The sequence below is a fragment of the Gymnoscopelus microlampas genome (assembly GCF_963454915.1).
Source record: "Gymnoscopelus microlampas genome assembly, chromosome: 4".
Classification (NCBI taxonomy): Eukaryota; Metazoa; Chordata; class Actinopteri; order Myctophiformes; family Myctophidae; genus Gymnoscopelus; species Gymnoscopelus microlampas.
Window position 1 is genome coordinate 52,474,839 of NC_139941.1, and position 25,370 is coordinate 52,500,208.

A 25,370-nucleotide genomic window follows, 5' to 3' on the forward strand; every position below is an offset into this window, starting at 1 on the left:
TTTGAATATATGTGTTTTAAAGCGAACATTTCTACCTAACCACATTATAACTAAAGATTAGACCTAACCACATTATAACTAAAGATTAGACCTAACCACATTCTAACTAAAGATTAGACCTAACCACATGATAACTAAAGATTAGACCTAATCACATTATAACTAAAGATTAGACCTAATCACATTATAACTAAAGATTAGACCTAACCACATTATAACTAAAGATTAGACCTAACCACAACTAAAGAAAAAGATAAATACATCACTATATTGGAATTAACTTACACAATCACAACACAAAGTAGACACATATTTGGCCCTAAACAGACGCTGTACTGTGGCAGACTACCTAAGCACAGTAACTGATAAAAACCTGAGAAAGACATTGACAATGTACAGGAAACAGATGTACAGATAGAGACAGAAAACTTGAGAGGGAGACAGACAGACAGACAGACAGACAGACAGACAGAGAGGGAGACAGACAGACCCCTACTTGACATAAGATATGAATGAACAGTAGTGTTACGACCTTATATGGTCTAGAGGCTATAAAGAGGTAAAAATCAGGAACGCATCTGTGTCATTTAAAAAAATCACACCCAGTGTGAAGTGGGCGGTGTGTGGTCATCACAACATGACTCACTTAAAAAAAGTCCATACTGCTATGCTATTCATAGGGCTCACATGTGTCATGTGTTTCGCTAGTCAATCACAGTCCTGAATTTGCAAAGTCAGCCAATCACATTACAGCTAGTGGTGATGACACTAGCTGTAATGTGATTGGCTGACTTTGCAAAAATATAGATTTGCATTGACTGTGGAAGGGTTAGGGTTGTAGACTGCGTTGTAGGCTATTGGCCAATCACGGTGCAGGATTGGTCAGTGTCCAAACCTCATTTATAGGGGGCGGTTACACCGCCCCAAAAATATCACAAACCAGAGGAACGGAAAAAGTTTACAATTTATTAATAGGATATAATTTAAATCTACAATGGAGTATTAAACAGATTAGAAAAAGCACAAAACTTCAGGGTGGCCAAAGCCAAAATACTACAACCCTACCTGAAAAGAAAACCTAAACTACACCAAAACAAGAGTTACAGTCTAGGCCGTCGGTTCTCAAAGTGGGGTCCGGGGACCCCCAGGGGTCCTTGGAGGGGTTCCAGGGGGTCCCCAGCAAAATGTGTTAATATAGCATCACAATAATTTTAATCACTTCAACCTTTTATACTTTGGCCATTCAAAAATAGCAGATCTACAAGCTCATAGCGCAGCACTCGGTGCCGCGCTATGAGCTTGTAGATCTGCTATTTTTGAAAAAACATGAAAATGAGTGAAAATCTTTGAATATATATATTTTTAAAGCGAACATTTTTAACACAAATCTTGGCTTCTGGGGGGTCCCTGGAACAAAATATTTCAAGATGGGGGTCCGCGGTCAAATACATATCATTTTGGGGGTCCTTGCCATGAAAAAGTTTGAGAACCACTAGTCTAGGCTCCCTAACTAAACAAAACGGGCTCAAAACGGGGAACAAAACAAATGGCGGCACACCCCTACCAAGCTTCCCTTCTCTAGTACACTCAGGTGAAGGTTTGGAACATAGTGAAGTGAAGTTTCCTATCTAATAAGTGTCTGTACTTTAAACACACAGTATTAAAGTTACCTTTACGTACTAAACAGAAAAAGGTATGACACACAGCCTATATAGACCTACAATAGTAAACACCAAGTAACTAACAGAAAGGGTTCAGCTCATGGAGGTGAAGGAGGGTTAAAGGACTGAAGAGGAGCTTCTCGCAGGCTTTTATGCTGGCTGGGCTGATTGAGGATGAAGCCCAGGTGTGTCTCCAGACACCACGCCACTCCTCCAATCTCCACTCCACCCTCCAATTACCAAATGGGGCACTGAGAACACTCAGAGGGTTAAAACACACAATATGAGGCCACACAGGGCCCTAACTCATGACATCAGTGTTTCCCTTTAATTTCATAGACTGTGGTGGCCCACCGTAGTCTAATTTGGGTGGACCCATCACCCCAGATCACCCTAGAAGGTCTAGGTGCACCCATAACCCCGGACCACCCTAGAATAGAGGGTCCAGGTCCACCCATCACAGGGAAACAGTGATGTCATAATGATCTTAACACATTCATTATCACACATTATAAATGATTACATAACAAATGACTTATGGTCAATTATAAAATAATAAAACCAAACCAAACCAAACCAAACTGACTTCCATTCAGATGGATATTAATATTAATGTTATGAAGAACTCTGATTGTGTGTGTGATCATTTATTTAATGTTTCAATATAGTGTAGAACTGAACTGTTTTAACCCTAAACCCTGACCTTTAACCTCACAGAAACTATGTTTATAAACCTAACCTTAACCCTAACCTCAAAACCATGTCAGCTAGCTAATTAGCATTTTTAATTGTGTAAAGGACACATTTGTGAAAAAGGTTGATGATGTCATCATTTTACTGCTGTTCTTAGTATTTAAACGCTGAATGGACACACATGTATTTACTCCTCTCTCCACCAGGGGCAGCGATGACTGCTGCTTCTCTGAAAACACACCCAGGTGTTCTGTGAAAAGACAATAAACCAATAAGAATCAGAATGTATTAACTGTGTGAACATATTAACACTTTAGAATAACCTTCCCTTATAAAATGTAATTAATCATTCCCAAATTATTAGTCACTGAATCATTGGTACAGTTCACTGAAATGTTTAGTTCAATGTACTGAATCATTGGGTTCAGTTCACTTAAATGTTGTGTTCAATGAACTGAATCATTGGGTTCAGTTCACTTAAATGTTGTGTTCAATGAACTGAATCATTGGGTTCAGTTCACTTAAATGTTGTGTTCAATGAACTGAATCATTGGGTTCAGTTCACTTAAAGGTTGTGTTCAATGAACTGAATCATTGGGTACAGTTCACTTAAATGTTGTGTTCAATGTACTGAATCATTGGGTACAGTTCACTTAAAGGTTGTGTTCAATGAACTGAATCATTGGGTACAGTTCACTTAAATGTTGTGTTCAATGTACTGAATCATTGGGTACAGTTCACTTAAATGTTGTGTTCAAATGATTGGTTCAGAGTGTGGCTGCATTGGGTGCATCGAAACGTGTACGTCGAGTTGTCGTACGGAAGTCGGAAGTCCCATCCACTCCAACGTTAAAAAAAAACGGAACGGTTTAAAACTTAACATGGGAGTGGATGGGACTTCCGACTTCCGTACGACAACTTGACGAACATGTGGATGCACCCAGTGTGACGTCTCTTCACTTCCGGACTGAATCACCTGAACGTCCTCTCAGGCTATGGGATCTAAACTCCTGCATCATGTAAAACATGTTTATATTTGATTGATGATGAATGGTCCAAACTACATAGTTCACCAAGAGGACCCCCCCCATCTGACCACATTGTCATCAGTGTTGTCTGATACAACAAATAATTTGATTATTAAATGTGATTATTAGATTCATTAAGAAATTAAGCAGAAAACACGTGATAAGGCTAGTTGTTTCACTTCTTACACAAGCACGTTGTTTTGTGTATGTTTTCTAGTTTTATACACTTTTATACATTAAAACTGTATGAATGTATATGTAAAAAAGTTTAGTAAAAAGAAAGAGTAAGTGAACCTGGGTGTGTGGGAGGAGTCTAAAGATTCTCATCATTGGTTGTCGGCACCAGAATACGACCTGATAGAAGAAGAAGAGAGACAGTTAAAACAGACACACACATACATCCTATGTACTGTCTTGTTTGTATATCTCCATAAAATGCATAAATGCACACACAACACAATAACACAACAACACAGCAACATTAGGGTTCAGTCATCAGGGTCACATGTGACAACATAGAACACACTTTGAAGTCTAACTAGGTCGTCTAAACTGGCCTAAACCGGTTAAGGTTCCAAACCAATATAAACCAGTTTAGGTTGTGACTTTACGATTGTTTGTTTGTTTGCATTTCTGTGTCATGTGATCCTCTATTGATCTGACCTAATTTCTTCCACTGGCAGTAGGCTATATTAATTAATGAAACATGTTAATGAAACATGTTAATTAAACATGCTAATCACCTCGTTTCTTCCACTGGTAGTATAATAATTAATGAAACATGTTAATGAAACATGTTAATTAAACATGCTAATCACCTCGTTTCTTCCACTGGAAGTAGATGAATCCAGACAGGAACAAGACCAGACCCAGAACCAGACCTGATGCTCCCATGGCCACCTTGTTCTTCACTGACTCTGACATGGAGTCATCTGACAATACAAATATTATATTAATTATATTATATTATATTAATTATATTATTACAGTATATTAAAACACCTTGTTCTTCACTGACTCTGACATGAAATCATCTGTGTCATTTTAGATTTGAGCTATAACTATTATTTTATACTTAGACTATTCAAAAATAGCAGATCTGATATTTTTGAAAAATTAAGATTTTCCAACCCAACCCTTGATGCTGAGTGCCAAGCAGGGAGGCATTGGGTCCCACTTTGATAGTCTTTAGGATGACCCGGCCGGGGATTGAACTCCAACCTCTCAATCTTGGGCAGACACTCTAAGTCTAACCACTAGACCATTACCATTGATATCAATGCAGCGTTTATATAAGTAAATAACTTTTTTTAATGTCTTTGTACCTGCAGCCATTAGTAAACAAAGATGATGTACCTCATCTAGACAAGATACCATGACCTTCTTATTAGAATGGTTACTTTTTTAGGATGTTTTAATGTATTTGTATCGATTTTGAGTAGAATAAAGTAGAGTACAGTCGAATACAGTAACTGACCCCAGTCCATCTTGATAGGCGCGGTCAGGCTGGGATGTTCCACCATGCATGTGATCTTCTCTCCTGATCTGTAACACACACACACACACACACACACACACACACACACACACACACACACACACACACACACACACACACACACACACACACACACACACACACACACACACACACACACACACACACACACACACACACACACACACACACAGTGTGTGAAGCAACAACAATGTGGCAGTGGAAGACATTGCATTGTGTGTGTGTGTGTGTGTGTGTGTGTGTGTGTGTGTGTGTGTGTGTGTGTGTGTGTGTGTGTGTGTGTGTGTGTGTGTGTGTGTGTGTGTGTGTGTGTGTGTGTGTGTGTGTGTGTGTGTGTGTGTGTGTGTGTGTGTGTGTGTGTGTGCGCGTGCGTGTGCGTGCATGTGACTTAATATTAGCCTACCAATTAATGGGCCATTTTCAGCAAGCGAGTAACACTTGTTTTATTTAAAGAAAATATACTGTATGTATAGGTGTCTATTAGGTGTGTACCTGGGTGTGTACTCCAGGTAGGAGTGGTACTGGTAGTACCAGTTTCCATCAGACAGCTCGTTGGTAGAGGAGAGACCAGAGGTCAAAGGTTCTTGACCTATCCACCAGGTCACCAGGATCACTTGAGGATAGAAGTCGTAGCTGCTGCACCTCAGCATGTGAGTGTGTTCACCACGACGAGGGGGAGTCTCTGACTTCAGTCTCACTTTGGGCTCCACTGGATAAATAAGATTATTATTATATAACCGTCATAAGAAAATGTCATTATCACTAATAATCGTATATCATCCAAATAAGATCCAAATGATCCAGAAAGCTGCAACACACTTGGTCTTCAACCAGCCAAAATGTTCACGTCCCTCCCCCGTTCTCCTCTCCCTCCATTGGCTCCCGGTTGCTGCCCTCACAGAGTACAAAACACTGATGTTGGCCTACAAAGCAACCAAACGTATGACACCCCCATATCTTCAAACCTGATCCAACCCTACAACCCCTCATCCTCCACACGTCCCAGACTCTTCTCCCTTCTGGTTCCCAAACTGTGGAACAAACTCCCCATTGCAGTCAGAACTGCAGACTCACTCCAAATCTTCCACCATAATCTGAAGACTCTCCTCTTCAGACTCCACCTCAGACTGTAGCACTAGACCTAGCCTTGATGACCTTGCAGTCTTATGCAAAGGCTAAAATGTAATTTAGATATCATGTTATGTAGACAGATGGCAGGTTCATTGTAGACCTGGCATCCTATAGTTTGGATAGTTTTAATGTACATATTATTTATTTGTTTGATATTATACTGTTTAGACCAGTGGTTCTCAAACTTTTTCATGTCAAGGACCCCCAAAATGATATGTATTTGGCCGTGGACCCCCATCGCAAAATATTTTGTTCCAGGGACCCCCCAGAAGCAAATATTTGACTTACAAATGTTGAATAATGAAATGAAAAATATATATTCAAAGTGTTCACGATTTGTCAAAAATAGCAGATCTACAAGCTCATAGCGCGGCACTCGGTGCCGCGCTATGAGCTTGTATATATGCTATTTTTGAATAGCCCAAAGTATAGAAGGTTAAAGTGGTTAAAATTATTGTGATGCTATATTAACACATTTTGCTGCGGACCCCCTGGAATCCCCCCAAGGACCCCTGGGGGTCCCCGTACCACACTTTGAGAACCAATGGTTTAGACTGAAGATAGGTTCTTGGTTTACCTATGATCCTAGATTACTATTTCTATGCATTTGATGTATTACCTTGTGTTTTCCTTGCTTACTGTAAATCACTCTGGATTAAGAGCTTCTGATAAATGCCTACATTGTAAATTGTAACTGTAAATGTCAGTGTTTGGCCACCAGATGGCATCAGAGTACTGTAGATTCACAATAGTCTACAGTTTTCTACAACGTAGAATGCATAGTAACGTCATTTAAACTAGGGTTGTCCGATATTGGCTTTTTTACCGATAACCGATATACCGATATTGTCCAACTCTTAATTACCGATACCGATATCAACCGATACCGATATATGCGGGGATTATTGTGATTAGGGTAAGCTCAAATTTCATATCACACACACCATATACAGTAAGAACTCCTGTAACTTATTTATAAAGCAAAAAAAAAAAAAAATCTTTTTTTTTTTTCAAAAACCGATACCGATATTTTCCCGATATCAATTTTTATGCTAATATCGGCCGATAATATCGGGAGGCCGATAATATCGGACATCCCTAATTTAAACATAATGACATGACATTATGATATGCACAGTTACACAGTGCTTTACATAAACAACAATAAACCAAGCAATATCATTTAATTAAAATAGCTCAAATGAACAAGAGTAGAAACAAACAAAACAATACCATAATCCTGAAAAATGTTGTGATTAAAAACATACAAAACAAACCAGTAAAGACAATAATTAAAATATAAAATCAGGAGGTGAAATGAAGTGTATAGAGGTGTGTTTTAGCCTGCATGGTTCTTTTTAGAGATAATTTAAAAACATTAATCCTGGTGTCTCTGTTTTAGGAAGGTCATTATATGTAGGTGAAAACACTCAGAAATAGATCTAAATGTTTAATTTATACTCGGTGTAGATGGTGACACCACATGTTGTGAGCTTGTAGAGTTAGGTTATGCCTAACCCAAACCAACCATCTCTTTCTTCCTCTTAGTCTTAACTTATTGTTTTATTTTTTTTTAATTTGTTTTATAAAGAGACTTTGGGTTCTAAGCAAAGCGCTATATAAGTCTGATGTATAGACCCCTTAACAGACAATGTCACACTGATAAGAACCAGTATGCGCTCAATGAAACCCATTCTGTCAGGTCTCACTATAGGACGCGCCTCACCAGCCAACACACAGAGGGGGTTGGGGTGTGCTGAAACCAGCTGCACCCCAAAACAACAGGTTGAGAATTGATTTTGTGAAACAATCACCTGTGCTTCTAGTCTCAATGTTGGTAAACAAATAATTGGTCTGTTTTTATTAATATTAGATCTGCTATTTCCACTGTGTGACAGCCTGTTAGGATACAGTATAGATCAAGAGGATCTGAAAAGTTTCTCAGCAGATAAAGAAATATGTAATAATTATTATATGATCAATATATTAACACCATTAATCATCTCTGAATAGAATCATGTGATTTCATGTTATAGTTTATGAGGTGATGAGTGTTGAGTGCTGCTCTGAGATCAGCTCACCTCTCTTGTTCAGAACATTGGAGTAGTAGTTCTCAGTGTTGTGTTTGCAGCGTGCCTCTCGGTCTGCTCTGACCCTAGCCAGTGTTCCAGGATCTTTATTCCAGCGCTCTGCGTTCTTCACACCAAACTCAGTGTATCCAACCCACTGATCTACTCTACTGTCCCACCTGATGAACTCATCACCATCGAAATTATATGACTGTATGTACTGTATGTCCTTCAGCTCACTGGAGTTAAACACACAGCGGAAAGCCACATAGTACACATATCCATCTGGAAAAAGACAATTAAAAATGTCATTAATGTTCAGTTTTATTATCATAATGTATAATATCAACACTAGGCTAACTGCCCCCCATGGGCCAATTATGTCATTACATAAAGTCTAAAATAGGTTCAGGATGTGAAATCTGGCATTAAAATGTTTTGAATGTATATTGAATATCTTAAATACAATGAGATTGAGCTACAGTTAAGTAGGGGGGTGCACGATGACGTGTGGGTCACATGCGCGCATTTCTTTTTATTAATTGATAAATAAACGACCATAAAACAACAGTAACAATACTCCAGCCTTCAGTGGTGGAAAAAGTACTCAAAAATTTTACTTAAGTAAAAGTATCAATACTGCAATGTAGAAATACTCTGTTACAATTAAAAGTCCGTAATTCAAAATACTTGAGTAAAAGTATAAAAGTATTTGCATCAAAATTCCACCAAATGTACTCATTTTACAAAATGTCCCATTTCAAGTTTCCAAATGTATACACATCTTTTGAAAATAGCAGATCTACAAGCTCACATATATCACGCTTATCGGCTATTTTCAATTGGATGATATAGGGCTGAAGTGGTTACTGTATGTTCTGTAATAATAATCAAAATCTACAAAGTAACTAGTAACTAAAGTTTTCAAATAATTGTAGGGGAGTAAAAGTACTATATTTGCCTCTGAGATGTAGTGGAGTAGAATTAAAAGTATTAGAAATTGGAAATACTCGAGTAAAGTAGGCCTACAAATCCCTCAAAATTGTACTTAAGTACAGTACTTGAGTACATGTACTTAAAGACGTATACCAAAATCCATTTGAAAAAATTGCTTCTCACTGTTCTCAGGTAAAATATTGTTATGATTAAAATGCGATTAATCGACTCCCAGCCCTAATTTATATGTTATGTATATGTTTTATTTTTATGGTAACTGTTAATCATATTATCTTGGATTTTGAAATGATTCATGTCTTTTAATTGAAAATCTAAATAAATACATTAGTGTGTGTGTGTGTGTGTGTGTGTGTGTGTGTGTGTGTGTGTGTGTGTGTGTGTGTGTGTGTGTGTGTGTGTGTGTGTGTGTGTGTGTGTGTGTGTGTGTGTGTGTGTGTGTGTGTGTGTGTGTATTCAACCGTTTTAGTTAATAACTATTGTGTTAATAGTATTCATGTACCTTTCACTGGTGGTTTCTTCTCGGCAGTGCGAGTGTTGTCCAGGTTGGCTTTGCAGAACACCTGATCACCCCAAGCCCAATCATAAGCTCCTGGCCAGTTGATATGATCTACAAACGGAGGCTGAGGCTCCACCACCTTCCCTTTGTTGAAGTCTGCGTACATCATCACTTCACCATCCAGTGCAAACATGACCTCTTTATATGGGTCTTTAACTCTGTCTGAACAGCCAATGACTTTAATCTCCTCATGGAACACTGGAAATAAAACAAAGATGACATTAAATTCAACAACAAACTTCTTCACTGTGACAATAACACATAATCATCATGTTAAACAATCATGTTTGGTTCTTATATGAAGTGAAAGGTTGGATATTAAAAGTAGCTTCCTGTCAAATGTTTTATTCACACTGAAACAGATTCAAATGTTTTTATGTATTTATTTATTTATTTTTTATTATGAAAGTAATTCATACGGAAAAATATATTTCATGATGATCACAACAACCAGGTATCAAATCATGTCAGATTTCTAGTGTGACGTCTCCACGCCCCGCCCACCGCAGCGTCCGCTCGTCAGGACCCGACGTCTCCGTGTCGTCCTTGATCAGCGTTTACCGTGCGCAGCGCCGAGCGACCACCCGGCATAGCGGTAACTAAGTACATTTACTCAAGTACAATTTTGAGGTATTTTTTTTACTTTACTTGAGTATTTCAAATTTTCAGTATTTTTACTCCACTACACCTCAGAGACAAACATTGTACTTTTACTCCATTAGGCTACTATTATTTGACAACTTTAGTTACTAGTTACTTTGTAGATTTTGCTCATTATTATTACAAAACATACATTACCCACTTCAGCCCTATATATATTTTGGCCATTTGAAAATAGCAGATCTAGAAGTTCACAATGCGTCGCATAGCGACGCATTGTGAACTTTGTGATCTGCTATTATCAAATGATTTTTTATACATTTTAGAGTTAGACGATAACTTGTGAAACATCACATTCTGCATAATGACTACTTCTACTTTTGGTACTTTTCTAGTACATTTCTTTACCAATAAATAATAAATTATTCTTTACAATAATAAATAAGTAAAATAAACCCCACACGGTGTAACATTTCTTTAACAGTTAAAATAGTACATTTTACATAGCAGCAGTAGCAAAGAGGTATAAAATGTACAACCATATGTGCAACACTCTTGTATGATGAAATATGGAGATGTGAGGTTTCTGGAATCCCCAGGGTTCTATAATAGGCCCCTCCTCCTCTCTCTGCACAAAACCCTCATTTTCATGATGTATTATAGTATATTCTCCATATTTCATGATGTCACAACAACAGTTCCTAACATCTGTTTTAATGTTTATGTATCTGGACCAACATTCAAGATTCAATACTGTATATACAGGTAGTAAAAGGGTGTAGTGTGTAGTGTAGGGGGTAGTGTGTGTGTGTGTGTGTGTGTGTGTGTGTGTGTGTGTGTGTGTGTGTGTGTGTGTGTGTGTGTGTGTGTGTGTGTGTGTGTGTGTGTGTGTGTGTGTGTGTGTGTGTGTGTGTGCGTGCGTGCGTGCGTGCGTGCGTGCGTGCGTGCGTGCGTGCGTGCGTGCGTGCGTGCGTGCGTGCGTGCGTGCGTGCGTATGTGTGTGCGTGAGTGCGTGTGTGTGTGTGTGTGTGTGTGTGTGTGTGTGCATGCGCACGTGTGTGCATGTCACTTGTTTATATTGTGCATTGTTCAGATTTGGTTGTGTATAATTACAGTATATAAATGTATATATTATATAATAACATAAATATAATGTACTTACTTCCTGGGATCGCTTTGACCTGAAGTACAGAGGAGAGGATGAGGAGGGTGGCTGTAATCTTCATCATCACTGATCAAAACTGAACTGAATTTAATAAATGAGAATAAACAGATCAGAATAAACAGATCAGAATAAACAGATCAGAATAAACAGATGTTTACTGAAAAAGAAGTTCTGGAGTCTGAAAGAGAATGAAGGAGGACTCCTTCTTTAGTTCAGAAGAATCAGCCAATCAGATTAAAGATATGATGTTACATCATCTGTTTCTGGAAGACGACAGCGGTGATTATTGCACATAATCCAACAGTGGTAGCCTACTGTATATAGCTGCTGCTTATACACCTTATGTCTCCTCATGTACAAACTGTACCTTATGCACCTTATGTCTAACCTTGTGTACATACTGTACCTTATGCACCTTATGTCTAACCTTGTGTACATACTGTACCTTATGCAAAAAGTAAAATATCTGGTCACTTCAGAAGAGAAAACCCAAATAAAATGCTGGAGCACTCCACTGGTCTACTCTGCATATATGTATTATTATGCAGGGTGACAAGGGGGTGTGGTCTCTGAAGACCATATTCACACGGCGGCCATTTTGCTATTAAGTTAATGAAATGCCACCCCGTTTCTTCAATGCAAAATGCAAAAATGGCCGCCATGTGAATATGGTTTATTATTTCCAATTCCATAGTGTAAAATAATACCAGTCAGAGTTCCATAGCTTTTGTCTCCCCCCTCCGAAAAAATCTTTGCCCCCCCTACTGACAGCTATAATCACGTGTGTGTGTGTGTGTGTGTGTGTGTGTGTGTGTGTGTGTGTGTGTGTGTGTGTGTGTGTGTGTGTGTGTGTGTGTGTGTGTGTGTGTGTGTTCAGCGTCGCTGGTAAAATGCTGTTCGTGTGTGTGTGTGTGTGTGTGTGTGTGTGTGTGTGTGTGTGTGAGTGTGTGTGTGTGTGTGTGTGTGTGTGTGTGTGTGTGTGTGTGTGTGTGTGTGTGTGTGTGTGTGTGTGTGTGTGTGTGTGTGTGTGTGTGTGTGTGTGTGTGTGTGTGTGTGTGTGTGTGTGGTTGAAGCTCCCCAAACTTGTATTTCACTTCCTGATTCACTCAACAACCAATCAGGATTATTATTTTACTAAACATCATCAGTTACTAGAGAGAGAGACATGTTGATGTGATCAACCTGACAGACTAACTGTACATGTATTTATTAATTTATGTGTTGTTCAATTTGACTTGCTTTCACAATGTAAACATATCATGACAATAAGGACACTTTGAGTCTGATCTATTCCATTTCACAGTGAAATGAGCACCAACAAGGGTCAAATAAAGCTTAGTTTAGGACTAATCAAGGACTTGTTGATCTAGGATTTATTTTAATTAGAGTTGTGTCACACCACTTCATTTTAAGCATTGCTTAACAAATCTGCGATAACATCCTTAACCTGTGATTAATGTGTGTGTGTGTGTGTGTGTGTGTGTGTGTGTGTGTGTGTGTGTGTGTGTGTGTGTGTGTGTGTGTGTGTGTGTGTGTGTGTGTGTGTGTGTGTGTGTGTGTGTGTGTGTGTGTGTGTGTGTGTGTGTGTGTGTGTGTTTGTGTGTGTGCGTGCGTCATTTGTTTGTATTGTGCATTGTTCATATTTGTTTTTATATAATAACAGTAGATATAAATGTATATATTATACAATAACATAAATATAATGTACTTACTTCCTGGGATCGCTTTGACATGAAGTACAGAGGAGAGGATGAGGAGGGTGGCTGTAATCTTCATCAAAACTGAACTGAATTTAATAGATGAGAATAAACAGATGAGAATAAACAGATCAGAATAAACAGATGAGAATAAACAGATCAGAATAAACAGATGTTTACTGAAAGAGAAGTTCTGGAGTCTGAAAGAGAATGAAGGAGGACTCGTTCTGTAGTTTAGAATGATCAGCCAATCAGATTAAAGATACGATGTTACATCATCTGTTTCCAGAAAGACGACAGTCTGGATTATTGCACATATCATGAACAGTATATAGCTGCTGCTTCATAAGTAATCAACAAACTATACTAAAAACTGGGCAAACATTGGCCAAATTGTCAATTAATATAAGAAAGAGCAACATTTTTGAAAATAGCCGATCTACAAGCTCTTTTAGAGCATGTAGATCTATTTATTTGTGTGAACTGAGTCAAACTAAATGTAACGCCTCAACTCCTACAATTCTTCTTTTTCAGGGTGGGGGGGTCCTGAGTTCAAATGTGATTATTTTTAGGGGGTCCCCAGTTCAAATATGATTATTTTGGGGGGTCCCCAGTTCAAATATGATTATTTTGGGGGGTCCCGAGTTCAAATAGGATTATTTTGGGGGTCCTTCACATGGAAAAGGTTTGAGCACCACTGATATAGCAACATACTCTAGGGACCCCCAGAAGCAAAGTTTGCGTTACAAAGGTTTGCTTTAAAAATATATATATATATATTCAAAGATTTGCACAAATTTTCTAGATTTTTCAAAAACAGCAGATCTACAAGCTCATAGCGCGGCACCCGGTGCCGCGCTATGAGCTTGTATATCTGCTATTTTTTAATAGCCAAAGAAATGTAAAATGACACAGATGCGTTCCTGTATTGAATGGGTTAATGTACGTGGTATCATGGGGAGAAGTACAATAACACTCAGGTCGGTGGTACTGGTTTTTATCATTAATGTATTGTATTTGAATTCATTGTAAAAGCATTGGGGGTTCACAACTGTTACATATAAATACATAAATGTGGGCTTCATCACGTTCATCAACCTGATGAAGCCCTACACGGGTGAAAAGTTGTTCTGATTGTTGGTTAAATAAAAAGACATGAGAGCTGTATTTAGTGCCAACATTACCTTCTTTTTCACTTGATTATTTTTGGGTCCAGCACTGTGTTCAACGAACTGTGGGGATATACATATCCTACCTGAATTTAGCAATTCACTGATCTGACCTTGATTAAATTTATTGTAGATTTATGCATTTTGGGGGTCCAGTAATACCATGCCACAGTACTTGGTCACTCATTTAGCTCCCTATAACACCACGTCTGGAGATCGTAGGGTCAAAATGTCAACATGATGGTTTGTGTAGCAGGACACACTCTTTGTAAAATGCACGTTATTATTATTATTATTAAAAGTAACTGTCTGCTGTTAGCCTGATGATCATACTGAAGCTGCAGTTCACTCAGAGAGTGGACGGGGTCTATGGTCTGGAACCAGGCTAGTCTGCTGTAGTTTAGTCTCGCGTAGCCAGACAACTATTCCACAATCTCTGAATGCTATATAGAGTCTGGAACCACACCTCCCCAAATCCGAGAGAGGAAACTGGCACTTCCGTTCACGAGATATATTTAAAAATATATTTACATGCTATTTTTTTATTTCCATTTCTGCTAAGCAGCAAGCTAAATATACTTAGATGATTTGTATTTATATTCGGATAAATTTGCGCGACTGTAAAGACGAAACGGAAGTGGAGAGGAGGCTCCACATCCGGTTTATATTCTAATCATGATCAGAGCTTCTGAGTCCCATACTGTATGACCGGAAACATTTGAAAGTTGTGGGAGGCAACAGTCTGGCCACACAAGATTAGCTGTAGTTAGACAGTACAGCATGAGAGTGCAGTGAGCCTGAGCAGACTGAACTAAATAAAAAGCATTATTTTACAATTTGGCTATTCAAAAATAGCAGATATACAAGCTCGTAGCGTGGCACCTACGAGCTTGTAGATCTGCTATTTTTGAAAAATTATGAAAATGTGTGCAAATCTTTGAATATATATTGTTTTAAAGCAAACATTTCTATCTACCTAACCACATTCTAACTAAAGATTAGACCTAACCACATTATAACTAAAGATTAGACCTAACCACACTATAACTAAAGATTAGACCTAACCACATTATAACTAAAGATTAGACCTAACCACATTATAACTAAAGATTAGACCTAACCACATTATAACTAAAGATTAGACCTAACCACACTATAACTAAAGATTAGACCTAACCACATTATAACTAAAGATTAGACCTAACCACATTATAACTAAAGATTAGACCTAACCACATTATAACTAAAGATTAGACCTAACCACATTATAACTACAGATTAGACCTAACCACATTATAACTAAAGAAAAAGATAAATACATCACTATTGGAATGAACTTACACAATCACAACACAAAGTAGAAACATATTTGGCCCTAAACAGACGCTGTACTGTGGCAGACTACCTAAGCACAGTAACTGATAAAAACCTGAGAAAGACATTGACAATGTACAGGAAACAGATGTACAGATAGAGAGACAGACAGAGAGAGAGACAGACAGATAGAGAGGGAAACAGACAGACAGACAGACAGACAGACAGACAGAGACCGACCCCTACTTGACATATAAGATATAAATGAACAGTACTGTTATGACCTTATATGGTCTAGAGGCTATAAAGGGGTAACATATCTAAAAAAGATATCACAAACCAGAGGAACGGGAAAAGTTTACAATTTATTAATAGGATCAAACTTAAATCTACAATGGATTATTAAACAGATTAGAGAAAGCACAAAACGTCAGGGTGGCCAAAGCCAAAATACTCCAACCCTACGTGAAAAGAAAACCTAAACTACACCAAAACAAGAGTTAAAGTCTAGGCCGTCGGTTCTCAAAGTGGGGTCCGGGGACCCCCAGGGGTCCTTGGAGGGGTTCCAGGGGGTCCCCAGCAAAATGTGTTAATATAGCATCACAATCATTTTAAATCACTTCAACCTTTTATACTTTGGCTATTCAAAAATAGCAGACCTACAAGCTCATAGCGCGGCACTCGGTGCCGCACTACGAGCTTGTAGATCTGCTATTTTTGAAAAAACATGAAAATGAGCGAAAATCTTTGAATATATACATTTTTAACACAAATCGTGGCTTCTGGGGGGTCCCTGGAACAAAATATTTCGAGATGGGGGTCCGCGGCCAAATACATATCATTTTGGGGGTCCTTGCCATGAAAAAGTTTGAGAACCACTAGTCTAGACTCCCTAACTAAACAAAACAGGCTCAAAACGGGGAACAAAACAAATGGTGGCACACCCCTACCAAGCTTCCCTTCTCTAGTACACTCAGGTGAAGGTTTGGAACATAGTGAAGTGAAGTTTCCTATCTAATAAGTGTCTGTACTTTAAACACACAGTATTATAGTTACCTTTACGCACTAAACAGAAAAAGGTATGGCACAAAGCCTATACAGACCTACAGTAGTAAACACCAACTAACTAACAGAAAGGGTTCAGCACATGGAGGTGACGGAGGGTAAACATGACTGGAAAAGAGCTTCTCCCAGGCTTTTATGCTGGCTGGGCTGATTGAGGATGAAGCCCAGGTGTGTCTCCAGACACCACGCCACTCCTCCAATCTCCACTCCACCCTCCAATTACCAAATGGGGCACTGAGAACACTCAGAGTGTTAAAAAAACACAATATGAGGCCACACAGGGCCGTAACACATGAAATCAGTGTTTCCCATTCATTTACTACTAGACTGTGGTGGCCCACCGTTGTCTAATTTGGGTGGACCCATCACCCCAGACCACCCTAGAAGGTCTAGGTCCACCCATAACCCCGGACCAGCCAATAGGGTTCAGGTCCACCCAGGGAAACAGTGATGTCATAATGATCTTAACACATTAATTATCACACATTATTATAAATGATTACATAATAAATGACTTATGGTCAATTATAAAATAATACAACCAAACCAAACATGGCTGACTGACTTCCATTCAGATGGATATTAATATTAATGTTATGAAGAACTCTGATTGTGTGTGTGATCATTTATTTAATGTTTCAATATAGTCTAGAACTGAAATATCATAATAATGTTTATAAACCTAACCTTAAAGACGGGGTGCCGTGATTTTCAGTGATTTCCCCCCCCCCCCTAAAACATGATCATCAGGTATTATGGTTATACTAGGAGGAAGATGTTTTTCAGAAAAGTGTACAGAAATTGTTAAAATTATGTTTTTATGTGGATACGCCTCCAGTTCATTAAGTATACCTGGTTTTCACCTTAGCACCTCCTCCACCACCTTAGCACCACCCACCTGTCCTAGTCCCTCCGCCTCCTCATGCCCACACCTGTTGTGTTATGATAATGAGGGGGAGGGTATGTATTTACTATGTCACTAAAGCGCTGTTTTTTTATTGGCACGTTTGACCCTCAAGGTTTCAGCCTCCAGGTAGAAACTCAAAATAGTCAGAGAAGACATAAAACATTATAAAAACACCACCAGGTGGCTTATAGAAGTTCTATCAACCTCATTGACACATGAAAAACAGAAAAAGTGCAAAACTATGGCACCACCCCTTTAACCCTAACCTCACCTCAAAACCACGTCGAACTGGGCGAAACACCGGGAAAATACATAGTCCACACACTAATTCTCGTAAGCCTTGGCTAGCTAATTAGCATTTTTAATTGTTTAAAGGACACATTTGTGAAAACGGTTGATGATGTCATCATTGTGCTGCTGTTATGAGTATTTAAAAGCTGAATGGACACACATGTATTTACTTCTCTCTCCACTAGGGGCAGCGATGACTCTCTGCTTCTCTGAAAACACACCCAGGTGTTCTGTGAAAAGACAATAAACCAATAAAAATCAGAATGTATTAACTGTGTGAACATGATAACACTTTAGAATAGCCTTCCTTTATAATAGTAAATTAATCATTCCCACATTATTCATTAATGTGTTATTTATAACTTGTTAAATGTTTGTTTGAGGTTAATGATTTAATGATTATTCATAAAACTATGCTATAAATAGCTAATCATGAACAAGTTATTAGTAAACTACAAAACAAATCTAACCTCCCAGCACCCTCCCTGCAACTACAGTAACCATCAAAGTAGAAACAACTCAGTCCATTCAAACAAAATTTGACCAATACTTTGTCAATAGTGTATCTTAGTAGGAAGGGCAGCTCAGTTGGTAGAACCTTGGTAGGTCCTTTGGACCACAAGGTTCTGTCTTTGATTCCTGCTAGTGATGGAATGATCAGTGTTTTCTATATGTACTGAATCATTTGGTACAGTTCACTGAAATGTTGAGTTCAAATGATTGGTTCAGAGTTTGGCTGCATTGTGTCGTCTCTTCACTGAATTGAATCACAGGCACTTCATTTCCTGACTGAATCACCTGAACATCCTCTCAGGCTATGGGATCTAAACTCCTGCGTCATGTAAAACATGTTTTGATTCATGATGAATGGTCCAAACTACACAGTCCAAGAGGACCGCCCCCCCCTCCCCATCTCACCACCACATTGTCATCAGTGTTGTCTGATACAACATATCATTTGATTATTAAATGTGATTATTAGCGTCATTATTATAATAAATTAAGCAGAAGACACATGATAATGTGAATTCACACGACCGGGATGGTTTACCAGGATAGTTGTTTCACTTCTTACACAAGCATGTTTTTTTGTGTATGTTTTATAGTTGTATACACTTTTATACATTAAAACTGTATAAATGTATATCTAAAAACGTTTAGTAAAAAGAAAGAGGAAGTGAACCTGGGTGTGTGGGAGGAGTCTAAAGATCTTCATTGGTTGTCGGCACCAGAATACGACCTGATAGAAGAAGAAGAGAGACAGTTAAAACAGACACACAAATAAATCCTATGTACTGTATTGTGTGTATTTCTCCATAACATGCATAAATGTACACACAACACAATAACACAACAACACAACAACATTAGGGTTCAGACATCAGGGTCACATGTGACAACATAGAACACACTTTGACCTCTAACTAGGTCGTCTAAACTGGTCTAAACCGGTTAAGGTTCTAAACCAATATAAACCAGTTTAGGGTTGTGGCTTTATATGTTTGTTTGTGTGTTTTTATTTCTGTGTCATGTGATCCTCTGTTGATCTGACCTCATTTCTTCCACTGGTAGTATATTAATTAATGAAACATGTTAATTAAACATTTTAATTAAACATGTTAATTAAACATGCTAATCACCTCGTTTTTTCCACTGGAAGTAGATGAATCCAGACAGGAACAAGACCAGACCCAGAACCAGACCTGATGCTCCCATGGCCACCTTGTTCTTCACTGACTCTGGCATGGAGAAATCTGAGAATACAAATATTATATGAATTATATTATTACAGTAGATTAAAACACCTTGTCCTTCACTGACTCTGACATGGCATCATCTGTGTCATTTTAGATTTGAGCTATAAATATTATTTTATACTTACACTATTCAAAAATAGCTGATCTGATATTTTTGAAAAATCATGATTTTTTTGGCAAATATTTGAACATTCAACCTAGCCCTTGATGCTGATTGCCAAGCAGGGAGGCATTGGGTCCCACTTTGATAGTCTTTATTTAGAATGCAGTAGATTACAGTAGATTACAGTAACTGACCCCAGTCCATCTTGATAGGCGCGGTCAGGCTGGGATGTTCCACCATGCATGTGATCTTCTCTCCTGATCTGTAACACACACACGCACGCACGCACGCACGCACGCACGCACGCACACACACACATACACATACACATGTGAAGCAACAACAACAGCGCGGTGCCCCCCAGGAGCGTTTTGTCAACGGGGGGGGGGGGGGGGGGGGGTGTCTGCGTTTTTCGCCTTTTTTTTATCCTCCACGCCGTTTGGTGCCCCCCCAAGGTTGGTGCCCTGTGTTTCAGCACCTCAAGCTTGTTGGATAAGGTGTCTATTAGGTGTGTATTTCTATGTATTGGTGTCTGTTAGGTGTGTACCTGGGTGTGTACTCCAGGTAGGAGTGGTACTGGTAGTACCAGTCTCCATCAGACAGCTCGTTGGTAGAGGAGAGACCAGAGGTCAAAGGTTCTTGACCTATCCACCAGGTCACCAGGATCACTTTAGGATAGAAGTCGTAGCTGCTGCACCTCAGCATGTGAGTGTGTTCACCACGACGAGGGGGAGTCACTGACTTCAGTCTCACTTTGGGCTCCACTGGATAAATAAGATTATTATTATTATTATTATTATTATTACCCTTATTACCCTTATTATTATTACCCTTATTATTATTACAATTATCATTATTATTATTATTATTATTATCAGATCTGCTATTTCCACTGTGTGACAGCCTGTTAGGATTAAGTATAAATAAAGAGGATCTGAAATGTTTCTCAGCAGATAAATAAATATGTAATGATTGTTATATGATCAATATTAACACCATTAATCATCTCTGAATAGAATCATGTGATTTCATGTTATAGTTTATGAGGTGATGAGTGTTGAGTGCTGCTCTGAGATCAGCTCACCTCTCTTGTTCAGAACACGGGGGTAGTAGTTCTCAATGTTGGGTTTGCAGAATGCCTCTCGTTCTGCTCTCATCCCAGCCAGTCTTGTAGGATCTTTATTGAAGCGCTCTGCGTTCTTCACACCAAACTCAGTGTATCCAACATACTGATCTACTCTACTGTCCCACCTGAGGATCTCATCACCATCAAAATGATATGACATTATGTACTGTATGTCCTTCAGCTCACTGAAGTTAAACACACAGCGGTAAGCCACATAGAGCACATATCCATCTGGAAATAGACAATAGACAATTAAAAATGTCATTAATGTTCAGTTTTATTATCATCTGTATAATATCAACACTATTCTAACGCCCCCAGCGGTGGGGTGCGGGTCGCACCATGACGCATTGTGTTTTCTTTAATTGATAAATTAAACGACCACAAAACAACATTAACAACACACTACCAGCCTCAGTGGTGGAAAAACTACTCAAATGTTTTACTTAAGTAAAAGTATCAACACTGCAATGCAGAAATACTCTGTTAATTGAAAGTCCGGAATTCAAAATACTTGAGTAAAAGTATAAAAGTATTTGCATCAAAAAGTACTTCAAGTACCAAAAGTAAAAGTACTCATTATACAAAATGTCCCATTTAAAGTTTTCAAATGTATACAAATCTTTTGAAAATAGCAGATCTACAAGCTCACAATGCATCACGCTTGTAGATCGGCTATTTTCAAATGGCTGAAGTGGTTACTGTATGTTTTTTAATAATAATCAAAATCTAAAAAGTAACTAGTAACTAAAGTTTTCAAATAATTGTAGTGGAGTAAAAGTACAATATTTGACTCTGAGATGTAGTGGAGTAGAAGTAAAAGTATTAGAAATTGGAAATACTTGAGTAAAGTACAAATACCTCAGACTTGTACTTAAGTATAGTACTTGAGTACATGTACAGTTACGTATACGTATACCAATATCCATTTGAAAAAAATCCTTCTCACTGTTCTCAGGTAAAACGTTGATATGCGATTAAAATGCGATTAATTTTGATTAATTAATTACAAAGCCTCTAATTAAAGGTAGGGTAAGTGATTTTCTTTCGTTAAAATAAGTGTTAAATAGCTCTATATTCTGATAGTACTCATTGATATAGTGTTTGTGCAGTAACAGGATTCTCCATGTCTCTCCACCTCTTTATTAAACAGAAAAGCATTTTAAGTTCAGTTTCAGGTCATTTCCAATTTCATCCAATCAGGATAGAGAACTCAGTCAAGATAAAGATTAAACGAGTGAAATTGGAAGTGATGACACTAAGAAATGAGCAGATACAAATTTGTAACTGGAACACCATAAACATGAAGCTGATAAATGGGAACTCTCTCCTGATTGGCTGAGATTTTGTCACCTACCTGAAAATGTATTTTCTGTTTATTAAAGAGCTGGAGAGACGAGGAGACTCCTGTTACTGAACAAACACTCTATAGCAATGATTACTATCACAATATAGTGCTTTAACCTTTTAACAATAACAAACTTTTTTTTTTAACCAAAAAAATATCACTCACTTGTGTGTGTGTGTGTGTGTATATTCAACCGTTTTAGTTAATAACTATTGTGTTAATAGTATTCATGTACCTTTCACTGGTGGTTTCTTCAAGGCAGTCCGAATGGTGTCCAGGTTGTGTTTGCAGAACTTCTGATCACCCAAAGCTAGATCATAAGCTCCTGGCCAGGTGATATGATCTACAAACGGAGGCTGAGGCTCCACCGCCTTCCCTTTGTTGTAGTCTGCGTACACCATCACTTCACCATCCAGTGCAAACATCACCTCTTTATATGAGTCTTTAACTGTGTCTGAACAGCCAACAACTTTAATCTCCTCATGGAACACTGGAAATAAAACAAAGATGACATTAAATTCAACAACAAACTTCTTCACAGTGACAATCACACATACTCATCATGTTAAACAATCATGTTTGGTTCTTATATGAAGTGAAAGGTTGGATATTAAAAGTAGCTTCCTGTCAAACGTTTTATTCACACTGAAACAGATTCAAATAATTGTATGTATTTATGTATCTTTACTATGAAAGTAATTAATAAGGAAAAATATATTTCATGATGTAAAAAAAAAACAGGTATCAAATCAGTCAGATTTCTAAAATTAAAATGTACAACCATATGTGTGCAACACTCTTATATGATGAAATATGGAGATGTGAGGTTTCTGGAATCCCCAGGGTTCTATAATAGGCCCCTCCTCCTCCCTCTGCACAAAACCCTCATTTTCATGATGTATTATATTATATTCTCCATATTTCATGATGTCACAACAACAGTTCCTAACATCTGTTTTAATGTTTATGTATTTGGACCAACATTCAAGATTCAATATTGTATATACAGGTAGTAAAAGGAGTGTGTGTGTGTGTGTATGTGTGTGTGTGTGTGTGTGTGTGTGTGTGTGTGTGTGTGTGTGTGCGTGCGTGCGTGCGTGCGTGCGTGCGTGCGTGCGTGCGTGCGTGCGTGCGTGCGTGCGTGCGTGCGTGTGTACGCGCGCGTGTTTGTGCGCATATCATTTGTTTGTATTGTGCATTGTTCATATTTGGTTTTATATAATAACAGTAGATATAGATGTGTATATTATATAATAACATAAATATAATGTACTTACTTCCTGGGATCGCTTTGACATGAAGTACAGAGGAGAGGATGAGGAGGGTGGCTGTAATCTTCATCATCACTGAATTGAATTTAACAGATGAGAATAAACAGATCAGAATAAACAGATCAGAATAAACAGATCAGAATAAAAAACAGATCAGAATAAACAGATGTTTACTGAAAGAGAAGTTCTGGAGTCTGAAAGAGAATGAAGGAGGACTCGTTCTTTAGTTCAGAAGAATCAGCCAATCAGATTAAAGATATGATGTTACATCATCTGTTTCTGGAAGACGACAGTCGTGATTATTGCACATAATAATGTATGGTATATAGCTGCTGCTTATGCACCTTATGTCTCCTCATGTACATACTGTACCTTATGCACCTTAAGTCTCCTCATGTACATACTGTACCTTATGCACCTTAAGTCTCCTCATGTACATACTGTACCTTATGCACCTTAAGTCTCCTCATGTACATACTGTACCTTATGCACCTTATGTCTCCTCATGTACATACTGTACCTTATGCAACTTATGTCTAACATCACGTGCTTACTGTACCTGCACCTTCTCTCCTCATGTACATACTGTACCTTATGCACCTTATGTCTCATCATGCACATAGAGTATGTAAATATCTTTGTTTAATTGTCTCCGCTAGGCCGAAAGGCATGGCGAGAGAGTATGTTTTACCCTCCGTCCGTTTGTCCGTCCATCCGTCCGCGTTTGTCCGTCCATCCGTGTGTGTGTGTGTGTGTGTGTGTGTGTGTGTGTGTGTGTGTGTGTGTGTGTGTGTGTGTGTGTGTGTGTGTGTGTGTGTGTGTGTGTGTGTGTGTGTGTGTGTGTGTGTGTGTGTGTGTGTGTGTGTGTGTGTGTCTGTGTCTGTGTGTCTGTGTCCCCGTCCGTGTGTGTGTGTGTGTGTGTGTGTGTGTGTGTGTGTGTGTGTGTGTGTGTGTGTGTGTGTGTGTGTGTGTGTGTGTGTGTGTGTGTGTGTGTGTGTGTGTGTGTGTGTGTGTGTGTGTGTGTGTGTGTGTGTGTGTGTGTGTGTGTGTGTCTGTGTCTGTGTGTCTGTGTCCCCGTCTGTGACCAGCTAATCTCCGCCACCGTTGGCTTGATCGCAGCGAAACTGTGCACACACACTCCCTGGATGCCAATTCTGAACTTCTGGGCCACATTTTTCACATGGGCCTTTTATATCGCAAATCGGTACACAGTACCTTTACAGTCATTAAACAAAACTGGTCTTTCAGATTTTTCATATTCCATCCTGATTGGCTCAAAATGGCTTCCAAAGTTTGTAGGATTGCTTCGTTTTGAACAAAATGCCTCAAATCATGAACACAGCATGCAATTTCCATGAAACTTTGCACGCATATTTCCACTATGCCGAGGAATAAATGCTACTTGAAATTTTTCAAATCAGCCTCATGGTGGCGCTATAACAGGCCAATTCATGTTTTTACCTATAGCTGCACCGATCTGTGTAAAACTTTATATGCGCACTCCCTAGAGGTTAAGGAAAAACCTTTGCCCTGCATTTTTCACATCTGCCTTTTATAGCGCCACCAGGAGGCCGACTTGTGTAAAACACATTTTTTAATAATACTCCTTCCAATTTCATCCAAATTTCATTGGCTAAGATTGACATCTAAAGTTTGCTGTAGTGGCTTGTTTTGAACAAAATTCCGCAAGTCATGAACGCACCGTCCGATTGCGGTCAAACTTTGCACGCACATTCACACAATGTTGGGAACTAATGCCACCATTTTAACATTGGCCTGTTATAGCGCCACCAGCAGGTCTAATTTAGCAAAAAAGAAAATTGCATAAAATGCCTCAAACCATGAATGCAGTCAGTGTCCGATTGCCGTGCAAGGCCCAAGAACAAATGGCACCCTTTAAACATTGGCCTATTATAGCGCCACCAAGAGGCCACAATAACCTA

General features: G+C 38.6%; 2 protein-coding genes across 7 annotated transcripts in view; one reads left to right on the plus strand and one right to left on the minus strand.

Annotated features, from left to right (window-relative positions):
- Positions 1–25,370, plus strand: part of LOC311043212 (alpha-1-antitrypsin-like protein CM55-ST) — a gene marked incomplete at its 3' end in the record, with an annotated part of 67,824 nt that overhangs the window by 581 nt on the left and 41,873 nt on the right. The gene's annotated exons all lie outside the window — the stretch shown is intronic.
- The window catches only part of LOC311044397 (H-2 class II histocompatibility antigen, E-S beta chain-like), a 41,394-nt gene continuing 16,976 nt past the window's right edge, over positions 953–25,370 (minus strand). Inside the window, exons 4-11 of one of the 6 annotated variants that reach the window (XR_014600682.1) lie at positions 20,767–21,039; positions 20,230–20,446; positions 19,877–19,944; positions 19,463–19,576; positions 19,006–19,062; positions 17,798–18,052; positions 1,263–2,412; positions 953–1,153 (exon numbers count right to left, since the gene is read on the minus strand). Coding sequence is in view for 5 of the 6 variants with exons in the window: in XM_084055937.1 (XP_083912063.1) it covers positions 3,696–3,736; positions 4,201–4,314; positions 4,860–4,927; positions 5,394–5,610; positions 8,114–8,386; positions 9,558–9,812; positions 13,092–13,165 (1,042 nt within the window). In the remaining variant the exon portion in view is untranslated. The other 5 variants (XM_084055937.1, XM_084055940.1, XM_084055939.1 and 2 more) reach the window with 5 other exon arrangements.